This window comes from Natator depressus, chromosome 11 (assembly GCF_965152275.1).
Source record: "Natator depressus isolate rNatDep1 chromosome 11, rNatDep2.hap1, whole genome shotgun sequence".
NCBI classification, from domain to species: domain Eukaryota; kingdom Metazoa; phylum Chordata; order Testudines; family Cheloniidae; genus Natator; species Natator depressus.
In genome coordinates, this window is record NC_134244.1 from 44,351,409 (window position 1) to 44,374,049 (window position 22,641).

Below are 22,641 nucleotides of genomic sequence, written 5' to 3' on the forward strand. Positions count from 1 at the left end.
CTCTGAATTTTTTTCTCCCTCTCTCCGTGTTGTCCCATGGAAAGAGTAATGTATCCCGTAGTGTACAATTATATTGATTCAAGCCATACCAGCTCATTCTCCTTAGCTGTATTGGCTCTTTGGTGCTAATATCAATAACCATTTATTGTTATCCAAAGTAATCCGAATATGACTCAGAGTACACACAGGGAACTGCTGTATGGAGTAAGAAGTTGCAGCAATCACTTTTCTGAACATCGCCATGTTTCAAGAGATTATTTTGTCACTACTGAAATTAAGAGGGGCATTAATTTGAAAATAATAATTAAAAATAACCCCCCAGCCTTTTAAGCCATTTTTTTGTTTTGATGAAGGATAGTTCCCATGTGGTTAATGAAAAATATTATGAAAGATGTCTCCATCCCAAACGTCTTTGGAGCTCATAATTGAAATGCTTTAGCACTATACAACAAAAGTCCACAAAGCTGTTCCTCTGGGTACAGAATCCAGATCCGTGATTATACACACTACTGAAGCTTAAAGAACAAGAGGACTTGTGGCACCTTAGAGACTAACAAATTTATTTGACCATAAGCTTTCGTGAGCTACAGCTCACTTCATTGGATGCAACAAGTGCCACAAGTCCTCCTTTTCTTTTTGCAGATACAGACTAATACAGCTGCTACTCTGAATACTGAAGCTAGCTTACTTCTGCTTCTGAATAGGACTATATCTCATTTTGATGGATGTGTAATTATTCAGAGGACTAGATTTTTTTTGGTAATATTTCAAGTCTCGTTTGTTAATTGTAGACAAGTTTCTATGGAAATGTTGGCCCAAATATGTACTTCAAATAAGTGTTTCACATGGATAATTTTTCCTACGCTCCATCTCTTACCCCGTATGCACAGGTTTTATCTATTAGAAATAGTATTTTAAGTCCTTATGTTTGTTTTGTTTACAGACTGGTGAACAAATCCATGTCAATCTCCCCTTGTCTCAGCAAGTTTCTCATGAGAGCAGGCTCTCTATGTCCGAATCTGTCTCCGAATTCTTTGATGCACAGGAAGTGCTTTTGTCGGCAAGCTCATCAGAAAATGAGGTAGGCCATAGCACTGTGTCATGTGCTGTTTGTCAATAATCTTAATAACAATGGGATCAGATCGCATAAGACAACAATTACCAAATGAACCTTTGACCCTAATTCGGAAATGTTCTGTAAGTAGCATTGACAAGTAATCCTGAGACTCTTAAGTGGTCCATGGAGAGTCACAGAAATTAGAATGATTGTGTAGAAATGCAGTGTATTTGGTATCTATCCTTGCTAGACAATGCAAATCTCCATATAAGGGTAAGATGGAAGGGATCCATAATGTGTGTCTGTGGGTGGCTACTAATCTGGATGAAACCATCTGAATTAAAAAAAAAAAATTACACAAAGTCACTGTCTGTGACTGAAAGTATAGGTAGTATCTGGAAAACTGGGCAAGGGGGTTGTTCAAACTGCAAACTACAGCAGTCAGGAATAGTTCCGGCCACAGAATAATGCTGCGATCCCTAACTCTCCTGGGTTGTTCCAGATGTTTACGTAGCGTTTGGAATGGTGTGCTGAGGATTTACACTGCAGAATTCTCCCATGCTTGGATGAGTGGCATGTGGAACTTCCCTTAATTTTTTCTTCTGTTTGTGCTAGACAGTGTCTCTAAATCCCCTACTGTGGTTTTTGTGGATAATCATGTGCTTTTAACTATGACTTTTTAAAAGTGCTATTGTAGAATTTCTAAATGGAATCACTTCATCTTTCCAAATAGCATCCCTGTTGAATCCTGAGCCCTTAGTGATAAAGTTTGCACCCACATTCTTTAAGAGCTGCAATAATCCTCTTGTCTCCAGCCCCCTGTTGTTACCTTGCCTGCTGTTAAATTACATTGCACTTGTACACCTTTTCAGGCTTCATTTTGCTAACCCTACACTATACCACACAAAGAAAAGTGATTTCACACTTCAGGGGGAGGGAGCAACATCCTGTTGTTACATAGCGACTGCCTGATGTGAAAGGATTGGGAGCAAGTGGCAGATTTCTTGCTCTGAACACCCAACCTCCTTAGGAGAGCAGTAGCGTCTTTGCAGGGTGCTGATTCAGCAGATTTCTCAAGACTACAGACTAGCTCAGAGAGTGAATTCCCCAACTGGATGTTTCCATAGCTGGTACCTTGAAATTAAAATAAATAAACAATAATTTTAATCCATTTAAAACATATAAGAACAATGTTGCTCTTTAGGATGCATAGACAAATAAGACCTTCAAATTGTTTACTGAAACCAGCAGCTCCAGGTTCTACTTCAACCTCAGTCAGAGCATCTGCTGTGAGGAGCCTTTAATGTTAACATGACGCAGACTAAAGCACCCCTGAAGAGAGACACAGGACACTTAAAACTCTTTTGTATTCTGCTACCCACTGCCACATGTAAGGCTTGGAAGTAGCTGAGAGTAAAAGCATCTTTTAATAAAAGAAGAAAATAGCTAGTTTCTCTATTTAAGGCAACTTGAGAGCCAGCTAAAATAACTTCATAGGCTTCACAGTGGAGATCCCACAGCTCCACCAGGTGAAACACAGTCTAGGCCAGTGCTTCTCAAGCTATCTGATGTGGAGGACCGGCATTTTTTTTTCCAATGTGCACGCAGACCGGCAGCCGATGGCTCGGGGACCGGCAGTCGGTCCGCGGACCACCACTTTGAGTAGCACTGGTCTAGGCTACTATCAAATTTAGCAAAGAGAACAAATCTCCAAGGAGTGAAAGCATGCAAAGGCCTCCAGTGTTTTTGTTATTTATCTCAAGCGAGCTGCTGGATGCTTAGCTCTTTGGAAAATCCGCCTTTAGTTTAAAAAACAGACTCTTTTCTTTAACTGTATTATTCGACTTGCCATCAAAATAAATAGTTTATTTTAGCCCCTTTTGGAGATAGGAAAAACCATAATTTTCTTCCTTACTCCCCCTAATCTCAAGGCCCTGGATTGCAGTATTTTCAGTCCCCAAGGGCTGGAATCTATAACCTGAGCTGCTCACAGGAGGGTTCCTCCAGGAACCATCCCCCAACTAATGTAATTGTTTTCAGCACTTTGAGATCTATGGATGAAGAGCGCTACAAAAGAGCTAGGTTTTATTATTATTACGGTTACTGTTTTAAACTGAAAATCTTTTAATTTTATAATTGGAATAAACCTCTCCAGGGAGTACAAATGACTGTGCAAGGCTTGGGAGTTCAGCTTCCTGCTTCACTGAGCACCGAGCCTGTGCTGGTGTCACCTAATACCGAACCAGCTTGTTGTTGCACTGCATCCATTGTGATGGTCGGCAGGAAAACCGCTTCTTACGTCGTTCACCCCAGTGAGCAGCTCTTTTAGTTACTATCTGCTGACCAATCGATACAGAGAGAGGAGAGAAACCAGGGAATGCCTGACAAAATCAATTCGTTTATTCAAGGGGAAAATATTAATGAAATAACAAAATAACCAATTTTTTCCCTTCTCTCATTCATATGTGTGCACGTTAATTAATTTTGAGGAACAGAAAGTGACGGGGAGGATACTTAAAAAGTTTTTGTTCCTGTTCTACAATAAATACCATTCTGCATATGCTCTTGTCATAGGGCAGTGTGAGGTATTTTACAAGTTCAGGACTGGCCAGTTTATTTGGGTTTGGCAGTACCCAATAAGGGGCATCATGCCAGGGAAGATGTTGGATCAGTGGCTAATTGGAAGTGAGACCTACCCAGGAATGGTGGGAAGAGCCAGTCCCAAACCACCCCCCTACCTCCCTTGCAAAGAACCTTTTCCCCCCAGTTCTTCTGCCCGACCTCTCTCTTTCCAGGTGGCAAGCCCTATCCCCTAACTCCTGGATGTAAGAAGCAGGGGGTGAATAGCTCTGAGTAGTTTGAGCAGATGTAGAGTGGGGGAGTTCCTGGCACAGAGCCCATAGCAGCTCCATCCCAATGATCAGGCTGGTGGGAAAGGTCAGTTCTGTGTAGAATGGAGCCTGTGCAGTTGGCACTTCCAGCACCTGTGCTAAGAGGGGAATGGCCTTTGCTAGCAGGTAACCAGGGAGGCCTTAGGAAGGTGACTGGGGACAGGGCGTGGGAGAGAGAAAGAAGATGAGTTTCGTACATTCCCATCTTTTGTCTTAGAACATGACATTCATGTTAAGGGTTAAACTCCTCTCTTGTGATGTGGCATTCTGCAGCTGCCACCACTATAGTGCTCTGCTACTATCTGCCCAAAAGGCAGGTGGGGGATGCTGCTATTACTTACAAAAGTCAAGTTCTGCCCTGGGCTGAGCCATTTGTGTTTATTGGGAAGAGGGGGTATGGAGCCTATTACTTCCAATTTCCCCCTGAAGCAAGTGGACAGAATCTCTATTACAGCCACTGAGGGCTTGTCTACACTTACATTTTATAGCGCTCTAACTTGCTGGCTCAGGGGTATGAAAAATCACCCACCTGAGCGCAGCAAGTCTGAGCACTTTAAAGCGCTAGTGTAGACCAGCTCCAAGCTAATCCCCTCATGGAGGTGGATTACCAGGAGCGCTGGGAGAGCTCTCTCCCTGCGCTTGCGCGCAACCACACTTGCACTTCAAAGCACTGCTGTGGGAGCGTTCCCGCGACAGCGCTTTGACGTTTCCAGTGTAGCCATGCCCTCAGGAGCACACCACGGGTAGGACCTGGCCTCTGTCCTGGCCGTGCACCCATGGGGATATGTTCTGTTAACTAGCATGTTTAGCCCAGGGTATACGGGCTGCTATCTAGGATATCTAGCATGGTTAGGCCGCCTGCTGAATAGCACATATGCTGTGCCTTGCACTGGCGGGATGGCTCTTTTATCAGCGACATGCTGGCACTTCTGTTCCCCCAGCCCATGAGTCAATGAGGCAGGATTTCATCATTATCTAGTGTCAGTTTCTCTCTAGCACAACAGTCTTTTAAAATAGAGGAGGTAAAATTTTAGTCTTCATGCGGAGCTTGGTGAGTAAGGTACAGTGTGCCATATGTGCTCAGTTAAATTTGAGAAGCTAATTCCTGCCTTCCTTCCCACTTTCTCTGTGGAGCTTGTAATGTGGGGGATTACAAAGGAACACCGAACAGATGCTGAGTTAGTTCTCCTGTTTTATTCTTGACAAATCTGAATTACTGTTAGGATTTTTGAAGATATTAAAAAGTTAAGTGAAGCATCATAAAATATTTTGGGTGATGAAAAATGAATGTCTTCTTAAATGACCCTTAACAAATATGGGTTCAAAAAGAATGCTTCATATCCAAGAGCATAATTTTGTTTTGGTTAGCTTGCTGTATGCCACAGAAGAAAATAATTACATTTTCTCTGTGTGTATTAAAGCTTTAAAAATATTGCTTGTTCAGTTTGGTAGGATTTTTTGAAACATTTCTCCCTTATCTGACATTTGGAGGGCCACGGGGGCAGTATTAAAAATACCTTGACTAATTCTTTAATTTTTTTAGTCTATTTAAAACACAGTAATGAAGTGATGTTGTACAATTGCCATGTTTTCCCTCCATCTTTTCGGCATTATTAGCTTACTCATGGTAGAGTGTGCCAATGTACTGTACCTTTGACCAGGAAAACTCTCAATTCTCTGGCACAGGATGCTACAAGAACAGTGTGGCCAGGGTTCTCCATCTGGAGAATAGAATTTCTTAATTCAATTTGTAGATCTACCAGGTGTACAAAGTATTGTTACCATCTCCTTCTGGATCAGCTACATAGACATGAACAAATTTCAGCATATTTTATAACATTTAAGCTTTGATTATCTTCAGTCACACTAATAATATATGTCTGACAATCATTACTTTGCAGTTTTCATGCATTGTGTAGTATTTTGGAATTTTCAACTTTTTAGGAAAAGAAAATTTTGTTTGGAAAGACCAACACAGATGTTTTTTAAAAATAATAATTTGCAAAATAACCTAACACTGATATCAGCTGAATGGCAAAAGCAGCTTCAAAATCAGGAATTTCTGTTTATATAACTTTGCTGTCCCTTGAGCTGTGATTTATTTTTTGTTCTACAGGATAAAAATATGCTAATTAAAGAGAGCTTCTCAGGCAGGTTAAGCCTAAAAAAAGTAAAAATAACACTTCTTAAAAAAACCTAACATCAGTAATAAAGAATGAGTGCGAATGTGTGAGAGACAAGGTGGATGAGGTAATATCTTTTATTGGACCAACTTCTGTTTGTGAGAGAGACAAGCTTTTCAGCCACACAGAGCTCTTCTTCAGAGTGTGTGTGTGGAACTATACATTATGTGGTATGTGGATGGAATGTAATTCTACTTGCTCTGACACTGGATCAGTCTGTTGCACACAATATGATACATCTCAAGTGGCCTGGTCCAGGGAGCAAACCTCGATGCTCCTTTTCCACTTCACCTTTGAAAGCTGACTGGCTTTCTAATGTCTCCCTAATGGCACATGTCCTGAGCTCCCCATTGTTCAGCTAAATGTTTCAGTCCCCAGATTACAATGGCACTGGCTTCTACAGGACAGTGTACTAGACAGGAAAACTGAAAGCAGGAAATTAACCCTGGGGCTTGGTTACATATAAAGTGGAAACTCAGCCATTCTGAAGCAGTATGGGAAAAGTTGTGCTGCATCACGGCTAAGTGATCCATCATGCAATTCCATTATCTGCCGATAACAAACACTTTCCTGCCAAGCCAGCACGGCATTTCATGAGGAAGCAAGTGGAAAGGAAAGTTTAGGAGGAGCTACTAGCCTCATATTTACAAGTGCATGCAGGGCACAGACATATTTCTACCCTGAGCCATACTTTGATTATTGTTATGACGTGCTCTGAAATACCTGCTTGCAATATAAGTTAGGAAGATTGATTGTAATCTTTAAGGACCAGAGAGCATTTTGTGATGCCTGCATGATAAACTAATGAAATTGTGAGACACGTTTTTTAGAATTGCATGTATAAAATTACTATGCAGGTTTTTTTGCATGCCCAATTACTGTGACTGCAAACTCCAGGTCATATGTCTATACCATGCATTCATATATATATATATGTGTGCCCCTTGTATGTATGCACAGAGAACTAATTAGCATTTTGCATATGCAGTTACCACACTTGTGCACCCAGTCTTGCCCTGTATGACTGAATAGCCATACATTTGAACGTGTCAAACTACACTGTGCTCTGTTGCCATGTACAGCTATGTATTGTACTGTGTACTGCACTGCACAGCAGAAAAAAATTCTTCAATTTTATTTTTAAAAAATGCTCAAAATCTAAATGAAATGTTATGTTTCAAGCCAAACAAAACATTTAGTTCAACCAGAAGACATTGTTTGGACTTTTCAATTCACCAAAAGCTTCAAAAAAATTTGTTTTGAGTCTGCCCAGAAGTAATTTTGGGTGGGTTTTTTTGTTTTTGTTTTTTGGAACTGCCAGGAAACCAAAAAAATCAGTCATTCACATAGCTCTACTTAGAAGAAAAGCATTTAGAATATATTAACCTGGCAACATCCCTTTGTCACTACCATAGGCAGACTTCCTGCTGCGGTACAGTGGCAGTAAAACAGTTGTTTTGGGTTGTGCTGTGACATTTAAGTGTGAGCAGGCAATACAACAGTCTCACAGCAGCAACTTTGGTGACTTAAAATGGAAGGAAATAAAATAGGTCAAATTATTGTAAAAACTGGCTTGAACTCCTGATTTGAAATTCCTTCATCTGTTGGAGTGATGTTAGCAATAAGTCACTTTAAAATGAGAGAAGTAATACTTGTGTTCATTTTTGTTTTTCATTGTACAATACCTACCTGTGCAAAAAAACTCAGCAAATGTATTACATTTATTCATATATATACACACACACACACACACGCAAAAACCTAAGTGAACTGGTTGCTCCATAACCTGAAAGTTAACAGATTTGGACTCTGATGGATGCACAGGGAAAGCAAATTCCAGAGCTCGAGGGCTGTGTACTGTGAAAGCCATGTCTCCAATCCTGATATTTAAAAATAAGGGCTTGTTAGCAAAAGAGTCCCAGCTGACCTCAGATATTGTGGTAGAACATAGGGAGAAAGACACGTAAGTAGATGAAGATGGACTGTATTAGCATTTTCGCTCTTTTAGGGCCTGATCCAACTCCCACTGAAGCTAAGGACTCCTCTTCTATGTAGATGCTTATACCACACTCATCACTGCAGTATCTGAGCTCCTTACACTACTGCATTAAGCAATGTGACTAACATCTAATTAAGTGTTGTTTGTTCTCTTATCCTCTCCCTAGGGCAGGGGTGGGCAAACTTTGTGGCCCACGGGCCACATCAGGGTTGCGAAACTGTATGGAGGGCCGGGTAGGGAAGGCTGTGCCTCCCCAAACAGCCTGGTCCCTGCCCCCTATCCACCCCCTCCCACTTCCCGCCCCCTGACTGCCCCCAAAGAATCCGTGACCCATGCAACCACCCCTGCTCCCTGTCCCCTGACTGTCTCCTGGAACCTCCTGCCCCTTATCCAACCTCCCCGCCCCTTTACCATGCCGCTCAGAGCAGCAGAAGCGCGCAGCCGCACAGCCTGGCCAGAGCCAGCCATGCTGCCCACGTGGTGGTGTGGCTGCGGAGGAGGGAGGACAGCAAGGGAGGGGCTGGGGGCTAGCCTCCCTGGTCGGGAGCTCAAGGGCCGGGCAGGACAGTCCCGCAGGCCATAGTTTGCCCACCTCTGCCCTAGGGGGAGACTTCAACAGGAGTGGGCGTGGACACACTAAGGCCACGTCTTCACTACCTGCCGGATCGGCGGGTAGTGATTGATCTGTTCAGGATTGATTTATCGCATCTAGCATAGACACGATAAATCTATCCCCGATTGCTCTGCCGTCGACTCCGGAACTCCACCAGGGCGAGAGGCAGAAGTGGAGTCGACGGGGGAGCAGCAGCCGTCGATCCCGCGCCGCGAGGATGCGAAGTAAGTGATTCTAAGTTGATCTAAGATACGTCGACTTCAGCTACGCTATTCTCGTAGCTGAAGTTGCGTATCTTAGATTGATTCCCCCCCCCCCAGTGTAGACCAGGCCTATGGGTGGACGAAGTCTAAGATAGAGTCATAAGTGAAATAAATTTGAAGGTCTTTGTTTGGCTCCATAACACTTAATTCAGGAAAATTCAGTGAGCATAAAATTTCTCTTGGTGCTATTAGAGGATTGGTTCTTTGCACATGCAAACTGAATCAAACCTGATAGACCTAATTTTAGCTCTGCCAGGCTAAACGTGGTTCCTTTGAATGTTTGTTTTGCTTAATTTATTTGTGTTTTTACTGTATAAGTGATGTCCTGGATTTCATTCACTAATTTTTAAATTTTTTCTTCTGTAGGCTTCTGATGATGAATCCTATATCAGTGATGTGAGTGATAACATATCTGAGGACAACACCAGTGTTGCAGACAACGTTTTCCGACAAAGTATACACCATATTTTTAAAAAACTTTAGAAAATTACATTTGTTTTCAGATCATGAGCCAAATTTACTGCTGGTATAATCAGGCACAATTCAGCTGAAATCAATGGAATAGCACCTGTAGTGCAATTCCAGTGGTGAATTTGGTCCCATGAATGAATTTTGTTATGTTTTTAAAGGGGAGATTTCAATACAATTATATTTTCTTCCTCTCCTTCCCCCCCATGCAGTTCTTAATGGTGAGCTAGCAGGAGGTGCATTCAGGAATGGACGTCGGACTTGTCTCCCAGCTCCCTGTCCTGATACCAGTAATATCAATCTGTGGAATATTTTGAGAAATAATATTGGCAAAGATCTCTCCAAAGTCTCCATGCCAGTTGAACTAAATGAACCTCTTAATACTTTACAACACCTTTGTGAAGAACTGGAATACAGTGAACTCCTGGACAAAGCTGCTGAAACTGATGATCCGTACGAACGCATGGTAATAAATTTAGTACAGCACTACTTTGTATATGCAAAAGCTTAGATTTTTCTCATCTTCCCCAGGGGCTCTTGTGTGTATCCTGCACAGGGTTCCATTTTGTCATTCCCCTGGTTCATTGTATATGTGAGATTGCCCAGAGAAATTGCAAAACTTTTGGAACCGTAATTCCATCAGCATCCAGATGATGCTGATCTCATCAGAGGCGCCGTCTTTCTGAGTTGCCGTAGGGTGCTCGATCCCCATTCTGCCCCAGGCCTTGCCCCCACCCCGCCCCTTCCCCAAGCCCCCACCCCACTCCCGCCTCTTCTCAGCTCTGCCCCCGCCCCGCTCTGTTCCGCCCCCTTCCTGTGAGCACAGCCCACCCTCGCTTCTCCCCCTCACACCACAGTACCTCCTGCACGCCGCTGAACAGCTGGTCGGCAGTGGGCGGGAGGGGAAGGAGCTGATTGACGGGGCTCACCAGCGGGCAGGAGGCACTGGGGGGGAGAGGGCAGAGCTGATGGGGGGGGGGGGCTGCTGGTGGGTGCTGAGCACTCACTATTTTTTTCCGTGGGTGCTCCAGCCCTGGAACACCCACAGGGGCAGTGCCTATTCGTCTGCAGTCTCATGGCTTTCTAATTTCTGGATTAAAAGAGGCTGAAATGACAATGCACTAGTTGAGGCTCAGTCCAATGAGGTAGTGAGAGAAAACACCTGAACTAGTTGATGGGGATTGCCTGCTTCCTCTGTCTGAAAGCATGTGTCTGCACAGGTGGCGTCTTCCTCCGGGCCCCGGGGCTCCACCCCCCGCCGCCACTCCGCCCCAGGCGTCACCCCCACCAACTCTCTTCCCCCAAGCCCCCACCCCTGCTCTGCCCCAACCCCCACCCCCACTTCTCCCAAGCCCCACCCCACCTCTTCTTCCCCCTGCTCCACCACTGCCCCGCCTCTTCCCGCCCAGTTCCACCCCTGAGTGCGCCCTGTCCCCGCTCCTACCCCCTCTTCCCCTGCGCCTCCTGCATGCTGCAGAACAGCTCATCGCTGCAGATGGGAGGTGCTGGGAGGAAGCGGGGGAGCTGGCTGTCGGTGGGTGCTAAGCACACACAAATTTTTTTCAATGGGTGCTCTATCGCAGGGCTCTGTGCTCCGCTCAAAGTTCCACATCATTTCAGGGTGCAATTCCAGCTATTAGTTATGATCTGATAATCCTGAATGATCTAGTACCTGGCTGAATTAGGCATTTCTCCCTACTCCAACCCCATTTCCTATAATTACAGTTCATATGGGGATTGGTTCCTAGGATTGAATAAATGGGGATTGGTGGCCATAGGATTTCATTTAAAAGTCCTTGGCTATACAGTTTTCTTCCTTGGTTTATCAGTGTCCAGTGTGTACATCATTTGTATAAGATATTTTCCTGAGTTTGAGAGTGACAGCTAAGTAGTTTGCTGTTGGTACAATAGGCAATGGTGATTATATCTTTGTCTTAGTTTGCTTGCCCATTGTGGACATCGCTTACATTTATATTCTATAGAGAGTGTCTATAAGTATTATTAAGTTTATACCTCACTAAGTCTCACTAATGACTAGGAAGCACATTGTGAATTTTGCAAATTAGTGAGTAAACACCCGAACACAATAAAAAGCTTGGGGATATTATATCTGCATACTTGTACATTTATTTAGTTAGTGTAGTTTCTTATTAAGGATACCCACACACAAATGTTCACTGTGAGTGAAGGTTGTTAGACTGCGTAGGCCACCAAGGCAAACTGTAAAAAGCAAGGAAATAAGCAGTGATGTCATTCAATACCCCTCCACACTTTCTTCATTGGTTCGCATTCTTGCCCTCGGCGACCTCTCTTTCCTCAAGGCGCTAAAGACGATAGATCTGTGCCAGTGAGTGCTGCATCCTGCTTGGGGGCAGAATTGGAGGAAAAGAGACTGCGACTGGGAGCCAGTAGGCAGGGGTAACGTAGTTGTGGGAGTGATGGGAGGCCGGGGAAGGGAAGAGACAGATTGGATGTGGAGCTGAGTGGGATTGGCTGGGCAAGCAGCCTGGTGGGGTAGGATGAGACTGGAAGAGGCTAGGATAGGGAGTACAGATACGGGAGACTGGGACTGGAATGAGAAGCCTGAAGAATGGAGGGTGGGATTGGTTAGGAGAAGAGAATGGGACTGGGACAGTGAGCCATGGGGCGGGGGGAAGAGACACGAATAGGGCAGGGATAGGCTGAAGGGATAGGGCCAGAAGGGATCATGCTTGGGGGGAATGAGCAGATTAGAGCACATTCCCCTCCTTAGCCTAGAATGGAACCCAAGATTCCTGAGTCCTCTGTTGTCAGCAGATATCCGTGAAACCAACTGGGAAAGTGTCTCATCGCCCTCTAGTGCTGGTCCATTCAGAGGATGACAACCAGCTGCTGCTATCATTTACTCAATTAGCTCAAGTGACAGAGTGTTCTACAATGGATCTAAAGGTTCCAATCCTGCTGATGAATCATGTGGGTGTCACTACGATGCTACATGATGGAATTTCTGTTTTTGCAGTTTGCTTTTTTAAAAACCTAGGAAATTACACAAAAAACCCTATGATGAAAGAACATTAAGATTGAAAACTCAGTTAGTTTATCCTGAATGAGGAGAATATCTTTTTATGGGCCAGATTGTCCACAGACCCTGAGCAGAGCTCAGGCACAAAAGGGAAGGGCAGTCCTGGACCAATTGCAACTCCCCAATCCTGCACCATCTGGCCCTAGCCTAAGTTACTGCTGCTGAGCAATAGCTCTATTTTAGGCCACTGGTATAAGGTCCCTCAGGGTATGTCTATACTTTGCAATAAAACGCTCACAGCTGGCCCACGTCAGCTGGCTCTGGCTCACAGGGCTCGGGCTGCGGGGCTATAAAATTGCAGTGTACATGTTCAGACTGAGGGACTCTCCTGCATCGTGGTGTCCCAGAGCCCAGGCTCCAACCCGAGCCCTAACGTCTACACTGCAGTTTTATAGCCTTGCAGCCTGAGCCCTGTGAACCCAAGTCAGTTGACCCAGGCCAACGGCAGGTGTTTTATTGCAGTGTAGACATATACCCTAAGAGACTTCACGCCAGTAGATAACAAGGCATACTTTGCTGTATCCCTGAGATGCCCCCTCCTCCTCTCCCTGCACTGGGGTGGGGGGACATCTGGTGAAGGAGGCAGCTCCACCACCTCTGCCAGCTTTATGCCAGCGGAGAGTGAGAGGAATTCTCTTCTAGTCAGTTATGGCTAAAATACAGCCATTTTGTACTGCCTGGGTGGCCCAAAACAGCAGACATGTCTACACTGTCCCACAGTTCAGATTGTGGATGTGTGAATAGCAGTGCGCCCCAAAGTGCTGCCCTGTATCTCCCTCACATGGATGCTGCAGGTGCGAACTAAAACGTTCCTACTTTGTATTAACACAGACCTTAATGTGAACCGGGAACCTTTTAGTTCATGTCTGCATTGTCCACACAGGGGAGTTACTGCATGGCGCTTTTGTGCTCACTGCTGTTCGCAGCCCTGTAGTCCAATCTATAGGGCAGTGTAGACATGCCATAAGTGTAAAGTTCAGAAGTGGCCTATGTGCAATGTGACAGTTGTGTGTGTGTGTGAGAGAGAGAGAGAGAGAATTCTGAAGTTTGTGGGAACTTTGGTTGTTTAGCTAGAAGAGCCCAAACAAATGTGAGGAAGAACAGAACAAAATTTCAAAATTTTGAAAATCTGGCCACAACTGTAAAGTTACTAAATATTTTATCAAAAATATTACATAGAAAATTCAGTTGTCCTCTGAAGAATTATTGTGCCAAATTTGGAGACAAAATTTAATCTGAATTTAAAGGAAGAAACAAAGGGATCTTAATCCTTCTCTAAATACAAATATCAGTACAACTTCAACTGTGAAGTCATCATTACCAATGCCTCTATAATGGCACTTCAAAGCAAATAGTAAATGTTCTGTAGTATATTTCGTAAACATAATAAATTCTTAATATTGTGAGACTTCAGCTAATACAAACTTTGCCATTAAACCTCTGCTGAGGAATGGTGAGAGATCATCAGTTTTTGTTTGTGAATTATGGGCTGTGTAGATTAGCAAGATCCTATTGTATTGTTTTATGTTTTCTGTGTGCCCAGAGGCTATGGTGATGTGCAGCCCAAAGGTTTGTGTATTATTCAGACACATAAATAACCAGATGCTGCAGGCTTTCCTTTCCATTCATTACTTTGCAGGACATAGATAGTTTTCTGTTACTATGTAGCCCTTCAAATAGTGAACGAATAAAGGGGCAATTAAGTGTTTTTAAATGATACATTTATTCACATTGCTGTCCACACAATTGACAATAATGAGAGAGCATACCGAGGAACCTTTAGCTGTTTTTCTGTGTTTTAACAGGTTCTCATAGCTGCCTTTGCAGCTTCAGGGTATGCCTCCACTTATTACAGAGCAGGAAGCAAGCCATTCAATCCAGTGCTCGGTGAGACTTATGAATGTATTAGGGAAGACAAAGGATTCCGATTTTTCTCAGAGCAGGTAAAACCCGTTTCTATGTAAATCTTCATTTCTTTGGACAGCGGAGTGACTTTAATTTCTCTTTATAGTTAAGAGCTTGTATTCCCACTAGAGTAAATAGAGTTTGATGTGAAAGTTATTAAATCCAGAAAAAAATGTAAAAGAAACTAAAATGATCTATGTAAAATATATTCTTTAATGTAGGAGGCTGTAAAAATAAAGTCTACTTCACGTTAAACATGCTGAGGCTTTTTGTTTGTTTGTTTTCTTGTAATATACATGACTGTACAGTTTTTAACTTGAGGTAACTGTCGGGTGCACTGATTTTTAAAAATGAAAGACTTCTTTTGTGTTAAACAACTCCTCACTATAATTTTTTTTTTCCAGGTTAGCCATCATCCACCCATTTCTGCCTGTCACTGTGAATCAAAGAATTTTGTGTTTTGGCAAGGTATATATTTTAATTCAAAAGCCTAAAGATCAAGTTTTTAATCAAATAAAAATGTTATGATCTCAAAATTATTATAATTAGGGATGTAGTTCTCTTGAATTTATTTACGAGATTAGTATAGTTATTATATTAAGTTAGTGTTGGCTGTTGCTTTAAAGTGTTTCAATTTTAAACTGTAAGGAACGAGCCGATGCAGTATTTTATCATCACTGCCAGAGTGACTTGAATTATGTTTATTTGTTTGGCTATCTTTATTTAAAGCTTTATACAGAACACACTGTTATCTGTTAGGAGACAAGGGGTACATTAGCCTCTCTGACATAAGGTGGTCCCTCCGGAATAACCCTTTTTCTGTCTTCAAAGCAGGTTAATGTTCTGTTCAAAACAGGCAGTCTGGCATAGATCATCTGGTATGCCATTTAGTTGCATAGATCTCTGAAAGTATAATATTTTGGTCTTTTGTAATTTTCTAATATTTCACTATTATTTAGATATCAGATGGAAAAATAAGTTCTGGGGGAAATCAATGGAAATCCTGCCAATTGGAACACTGAATGTGACTTTTCCAAAGTAAGTTACTGTCTTGTTTCCTTTGGCTGTTTTTTGTTGTTGCTGTTGTTGTTGTTTTGTTTTAAATCTAGGCAGTTGCTCTTCCTTCTGAGGGCTGGATGGATTGTGATGGGGGGAGTAGAGATCCCACATGACTAGCAGCTGGCAGGATGTGAGCTCCCTGCTCCGATCTCCCATTGCAAGAGGAGGTGATGCAGCATTGTTGGAGGCTGAAGGCTTAGTCAGTCAGGCACTTGGAGGGAAAACCAGGGAACTCTCTAAAAGCATCTCACTGGTAGAGGAAAACAGGTGCATGTGAGGAGGCACAACTCCATATCCAGTCGTTGGAGTGCTGAGCTGCCCGGAGCAAATCTGTTCAACACTGTCGGCAACTGGCGCTTTGTCTGCAGTAGGGCTCTCAAGGGTGCTAATGCTGGGCTCATCTGAACCAGGATTAACACAACAGGGAAACATTTCAAAATCTTCTGTAGTGTAGACAGGGCCAAATGGCTTCCTTCAAATGTAGCCCTCAGGGAGGGGAGAGGGGATTTGGTCACAGAGGTCAAGCAGTGTGTGGCCTCCCAAACCCCCAAAGCCTGGGAATCTGCAGATCTTAGATCTTGGGTGCACTCCGCCCTTTGGCAGCACAGCTTCTGAAGGGAATCTTTCTTACATTTTCCTCCATCTTGTCACAAAGTGGAAGCTAATACCAAAAGATCAACGTTGCCTTCTGCATATATCTATTGACCTGGCTATCTGACAGGTTCAGAGGGGAGCATGCCATGAATAGCATCTGCTCTCTGGCTCCATCCTCCCAACCCCCAGGACTGGGGAAGCTCTGACTGCATGGAGTTGCCAGAGGAATTCTCAGGAAAGGGGACAATATGCCATTGAGTTACTGCTCCCCACTTCCTCTCTATTCTTTCTATTTCAGACCTATTTTACTTTTATTAGTTCCCATTGCATCTGAGAGAAATACATGGTAACCGGGACTCCAGTCCACCACAGCATTGTAGATCATGCTGAAATTTAAATCTAATCCTACTGAAGTCACTGATCAGGGCCAAAGTGTTCAGTACTACCGGGATTGAGCCTTTAATGCAGGACTTTAGTGGTCCACAGAGCCTCTCGTGAATTTCACCCATATAGAATAATGGGGAATAATAGTATGGAAGCCACACTTTTAATGAGCCAGACTACTGATTCAAATGTTTTTGAGGGATATCTTATTTTGTGTATGTGATTATCTGGCTGGATTTCACTTTTTGTCAGTAATATTGAAATGTAATTTACATTACCAATTATATACTAACATTATTCCCAGGTATGGAGATTACTACGTGTGGAACAAAGTCACCACCTGCATACACAACATCCTTAGTGGAAGGAGATGGATAGAGCATTATGGAGAAATAACTATCAGAAACACAAAAAGCAGTGTTTGTATTTGTAAACTCACATTTGTCAAGGTAACTTATGATTTGTCATGCAACAGTAATATATGACAAAAAGTAAGCAGAACTATTTTCTTAGCCGAGACCTGGCTACAGTTTCCTCTGTCTTCTCAGTCTTCTGCTGTTCCCCTAAATTCCTTCTTCCCTGTTCTGTATCATCACCACTATCTTATCGGGTAAGAAGCCCAATAACAAAACTCCACCTAAATTGTGATCTGAGATGTCTGCCAGTATTAACATGTCTCTGTTGTTGCTGGACCAGCCCATTTGATGTCAGTGTGTGTCTGTGCCCATTTGATGTCAGCATCATTGACAATACATTACTGTTTTTTAATTTTAAAATGCAAATGGCCAAATTCTGTTCTATTAGGCCAGTAAAAACCAGGAGGAACTCTGTCCTTCAGAGCAGTTACTCTGGATTTAGACTGTTCTAATTTGAATTTGATCCTAAGTTTCTTATCTATTTAGAATAATGGTGTTCTGCTTCATTGTATTTATATATCCTGGTGATAGTTCTGTATAAAAACAGTAAGATGGATCTGCTAGAGCTTAATTTTTTTGTAAAAATAATTAAAATAATGAGTTTATTATCACTGGTGTTGCTACATACACTTCAATGTCAAAAGGCCCACCTCAGTTGCTGCAGTGATGCATTGTAGCTTGTCTCAGGTCAGGACTTGGTCAGTGCTTCGGAACCGGACTGTTTAAAGGTAAAAGGGAAGGGAATAGAAATGCCTGAGAAAAGGAGGATATAGGAGAGAATGAGAAAAAGCAAATACAGGGTGCTGTGGGATGAAAGTAGTCCCCCCCCCCCCCCCACATTTAGGTAACAGGATCTGGGCAAAGAATTTGCCAGTCTTTAGAGTGGCAGTGTCAGCAGCTTAGGCATCTGGGAAGAGAAAAAATATACATCTGATTTTTTAACTTTAAGGAGCTGGTCTGTTTCTACTACAGAATGGTGTAGGAATCTGACTGGTGAAAAGACTATATATTACCAGTGTGCATAGATAATTAAATGAGCTTGAACCCTGTTACAAACAACCAGACTGCTATTTTCATCAGAAAATACTGCTATGTTCAGTAAACATATATATGTTGATGCACCTAGTATTCCGATTTTCTTTGTTTTAAATTGCAGTCATTATGGGGATTGGCAGTAGATTGAGGTGGGACAAAAGATAACTTCGATGCAGAATCTGGAACTACCCATCAGTGGCAGATAAGAAGCATTTGTAATATGTATAGATTCTTATGCAGAAACATTCTGTTATGTTATTAGTTAGTCCTGCCTTGAGTGCCAGGAACTGGACTAGATGACCTATTGAGGTCCCTTCTAGTCCTACACTTCTATGATTCTGTTGATTCCTATTGTGACAAAGCTCTGACCTTGTCTCAGTGGGTCCCGCGCTTCCTGGCGGATTACGCTAGCCTCAGAGGCTCACTGTGGCCCTCCACGTAGCCCTTCTCTCTCTAGAGGCAAGGGTCACAGCCTATTGAGCCATTTTCATCATAAGCCAGCAAGGGAGGTGAGGAGAAGCTATCTTCCCTCGCACAGTCTCTGTGATTAGTTGCGGGGGAGAGTCCAGGCCACCCTCTACTCTGGGCTCCAGCACAGGGACCCTGATAGTAGCAGCACTTGGTAGCTGACATTCTGGAAACAGGACGAGTACAATTCCCTGGGCCATTTCCCCACAGCAGCCCCCACTTCCTCAATATCTACATCACCCTTACCTCACGGCCTCCTTTCTTGTGCCTGATAGGGTTTGTACTGCTCCGTTTCTCCAGCAGCGTGACTTCCTCCTACAGCTCCTGACACGCTTCCCCCCCCCCCCCCCCCAACTAACTGGGAGGCTTTTAACTAGTTTCAGCCAACCCCTGATTGACTTCAGGTGTCCTAATCAACCAAGCTGTCTCCACTGCTTTTTGGAAGGATCTTAATTGGCCCCAGGTGTCTTGATTAACCTGGAGCAACTGCCATTTGGTTACCATGGTAACAGGGATTTGTTTAGCCTCGGGCTAACATACCTGTTTCTCACTACTTTCCTATAGCCTTCTGGCCTTACCCTGTCACACTATCTATAAAATATTGTGAACCAAACATTTTTCATTGTAATCCACTTGTTTAAAAGTATGTTGAGGTATACAAGGAAACTTTTCCTAATTAGTTTTAGAGATCAACACAAAAGCTCAGCATATTATGTTGTTCCAGAATGTTCCAGGCTGCCATTTTCTGTTTTGTGTTTTAATGTAAATGATATTTAATTGGACTAAATTCTAATTCCTGAGGTGTCAACAATGTGCCGGGTACTGGAAAAAGATACCTAATGATGGAATCACAGCCCATTAAGACTTTATAATCTAAACAGGGTAGACATCTGCTAGGCAAGCTAATTCTGTATAGATTTGCTGAGATAATTTTTGTAGCAGAATTGCAAAGATGTCATATCCTTATGCATGTCTTCAATTTCAAGAAATTAATAGCCTCTAATTTTTCTCTGTTGAGGATCTGGCCGCAGTTGACTTTTACGTGTCACAATTTTTAGAAGAAGTATGAAGTGGGATAGTGTGATATACAGTGTGATAAGGAAATCAACTTTGTTCACTTTTTTCACTTTGGTACATTTTCAGGTGAATTATTGGAATTCAAATGTAAATGAAGTCCAAGGGATTGTCATGGACCAAGAAGGAAAGGTGGTGCATCGCCTCTTTGGAAAGTGGCATGAAGGGCTGTACTGTGGGGTTGCACCTTCAGCAAAATGTATATGGAGACCAGGTAAGAAAATTCTGGTCAACTGAAATCCTTCAGGTGGCTTTAGTCTCGTGAAAAGCTGCTTTTAGCCTCCCTTTTTAAATACAAACGGAGAAACAAAATATATACAACTAGATAAATAATGAGGAATTGGCAGAGCAGCTATCAGTATCTTTTATTATAAATGTAAAAGTATCTAAAAAGTTTGTGTGCTCCATCTCATGAGTCATTTTTTAGATTTTGCTCCAAATCTGAGGCTAAAATTTGGTCACAGGTATTTAGCGTGTTGGAAACATAATCTGAGGAAATAATTTGATTTTGGAGAAAGGAAAATGTAAATGTTAGCCTTATCCTCCTCTCACACCTGTGCAGATCAGGGTATCTTCATTGGATTAAACGGAATTACATTGGTGTAAAACCAGTATAAGTGAAAGGAGAAACAGGTTCGTGTCAATCCCTTATTGCCCTAATGGTCTGGTTTTCAAAGATAGTGCGCACTTGCGGTTCCCATTGACTTAAGTTTCTTAAAAATTGCTTACTTGCTTAAAGAGACAATGAGGGTTCAAACCACCATTACCATGCACCTCCTTACTCTAGAGCAAAGTGGGTGTATAGCCGTGCCTTTGTGGGTCACAACTGAGAACAGCAAATTCAGGACAAACTGCTGAGAAATAGGGCAGATACACCCCAAAACTGGTGGTTATTTTCCCTTAAGATATACCAGACCAGCAACAAAAATAAACTTCTGTTTCACCACACTGGCTAACAAGAAGTCAGATTACAGCTGTTTCCTTAGGCATTCCAGTCCTTGTATCATCACCAAAAGCACTAGACTTAATGATGAGTGGTTCCTTACAACCAGTTTCATCAAATGAAAGGTTCTTCTGATCCCGAAGGACCAGCCACACACCCTGGTCAATATATAACTCATATCCTACCCAATAATCATGCTATTGCCAATCCTTTAGTATCTAAAATCTAAAGGTTTGTTTATAAAAAAAAAAGAAAGGTGAGAGTTAAAATTGGTTAAAGGAATCAAATGCTATACAATAATTGCAAAGTTCTTGGTTCGGGCTTGTAGCAGTGATGAAATAAACTGCTGGCTTAAGTCAAGTCTCTGGTTGCTTCCAAATCCTTGTTTAGAATGCTCCCGTTAGTATAAATCCAGAGATTTGAGCAGGAAAGTGGCTGGAGCAGGAAAGAGGCAAAATGGAGATGTTTCCAGGGCCTTTTATAGCTTCTGACATGTGGAGGGAAATTGTTTCAACAAAGCTCTTAGCACAGCTAGTGGAAAATTACAGGTAAAAGATGGAGTTTGGAGTCACCTGGGCAAGTCACATGTCCCTGCATAATTTCGCTTAGTCATAGCAGGAAAGTCCATTAAGTGTAGATAAGTGTCTCCCATGGTCCATTGTGAGTTAAGTGTTCCTTGATGAGCCACTTAATTTGAATAGTCCCTTCAAGATGTGCAGGCTAAATACCTTGTGGCTGTTACCCCAGGAGCAAACATTTGAAATCGAGTTATAGAGCCAATACTCATAACTTGAAATACAAAAATGATACATGAATAAAGATAGCATAATCATATTCAGTGAATCATATCCTTTCTATAGACATCTTACATGCCACATTTTGTACAAGATTTGTAATAATTATATAACAGTGATGGCAGCAATAATCTACATGGTCATATTTTATCAGATAACATCACAGAGTGTAAACAGTCCCTATTCTAATTTGATGGCATTTTACACCCATTTTGCACTGGTGGAGAGGAGCCGTAGGGCAATGGTGAATCACACACTATGAACCTGTTTAGGTACCAACATTTGGAGGGAGACCCAGTAAATTTGCTTTTGTGGAGACTAATTTATTTTTAACTTGAAAGAAGAAATATTTCAGATATTTCCCAAAAGCAAAGAAAGATTTTAAAAGTCTTGATCTGTTATGTAAATAACTCTACTGTGTAATAAGTTACCATTCGTATTAAATGAAAGACGTTCTACCTAGAAAATAATATTTGATACATTTTAAAATTATATCAAATAAAGGAATTAGAATGTATAAATATTTTATTGTCTATTATAGCTTTATAAATTCATTGGGCTCTGTGTATGTGTTTATAAAAATAGTAAAATAAGCATTTTTCTTTCTTAAATATGTTTATACAGGCTCCATGCCAACCCACTATGAACGTTATTATGGCTTTACAAGGTTTGCTATTGAACTCAATGAGTTAGATCCTGTATTGAAAGATATTCTTCCAACAACAGATGCACGATTCAGGCCAGATCAGAGGCAAGAAAGCTCATTTATATGTTTAATATTTATGATTGTTTTATGGCAGAGTTTGAACCCCAGCATTGAATTTTTCCCAGATTTGCACTATAATATGTGCTATGCCTTAGATTCTGCTAGAAAAGAAAATATTAAATATTACAGTAAAAATCTTGGCTTATCCAGCTCAGGAAAGGGAAGCATATAGAGATCCTGGTGCTATGGGGATTCTTCTGGCAGAGGAAGAATTCCAGAAAGTTCCAGCAAATACATGCTGTGGCGTGTCCTTTCCTACTCCCATGAATAGAAGCAATGTTTGCCCATTGGTAGTACTTGCTGTTGGCAGTATCATATGATAGCTGGAGTGATGCACATGCCTCACTATAGGTCATGCATGTGTAGCTGGTGAGCCAGCATATCAGCGATTCTTGTTTCTTATCATTCTCTTGCATGCTAGGGAAGGATCCTATCCTGTTGTTTGTGCAGAGAGTAGGAGGCTTGCTCTGAGGAGCTGAAAATGTAAACAAGACTAAGAAATTATATTTCAGATTCCGAAGTATAAATTAAATAATTTTACTTTTTGAATGGCCTTAAAGCTGGTGCATAGAACTCAGTAGCTCTTTTCAAGGACAAATAGCTTTTCTAGGCTTCTGGCCTTGTTTTCTGGGATGAATGTTTTTCTGGCAATGTTGTTATACAATGTG

At 42.2% G+C, this 22,641-nt stretch overlaps 1 protein-coding gene across 4 annotated transcripts in view; it reads left to right on the forward strand.

The window, feature by feature from the left end:
* OSBPL6 (oxysterol binding protein like 6) overlaps positions 1-22,641 on the forward strand; it is a 247,104-nt gene that overhangs the window by 172,180 nt on the left and 52,283 nt on the right. For all 4 annotated transcript variants that reach the window (XM_074967668.1, XM_074967670.1, XM_074967671.1 and 1 more), the window contains 9 exons: positions 944-1,081; positions 9,373-9,460; positions 9,687-9,940; positions 14,341-14,478; positions 14,845-14,908; positions 15,400-15,478; positions 16,782-16,926; positions 19,540-19,684; positions 21,832-21,958. In XM_074967668.1, coding sequence (XP_074823769.1) covers positions 944-1,081; positions 9,373-9,460; positions 9,687-9,940; positions 14,341-14,478; positions 14,845-14,908; positions 15,400-15,478; positions 16,782-16,926; positions 19,540-19,684; positions 21,832-21,958 — 1,178 coding nt within the window. The remainder of the gene's footprint in view (positions 1-943; positions 1,082-9,372; positions 9,461-9,686; positions 9,941-14,340; positions 14,479-14,844; positions 14,909-15,399; positions 15,479-16,781; positions 16,927-19,539; positions 19,685-21,831; positions 21,959-22,641) is intronic.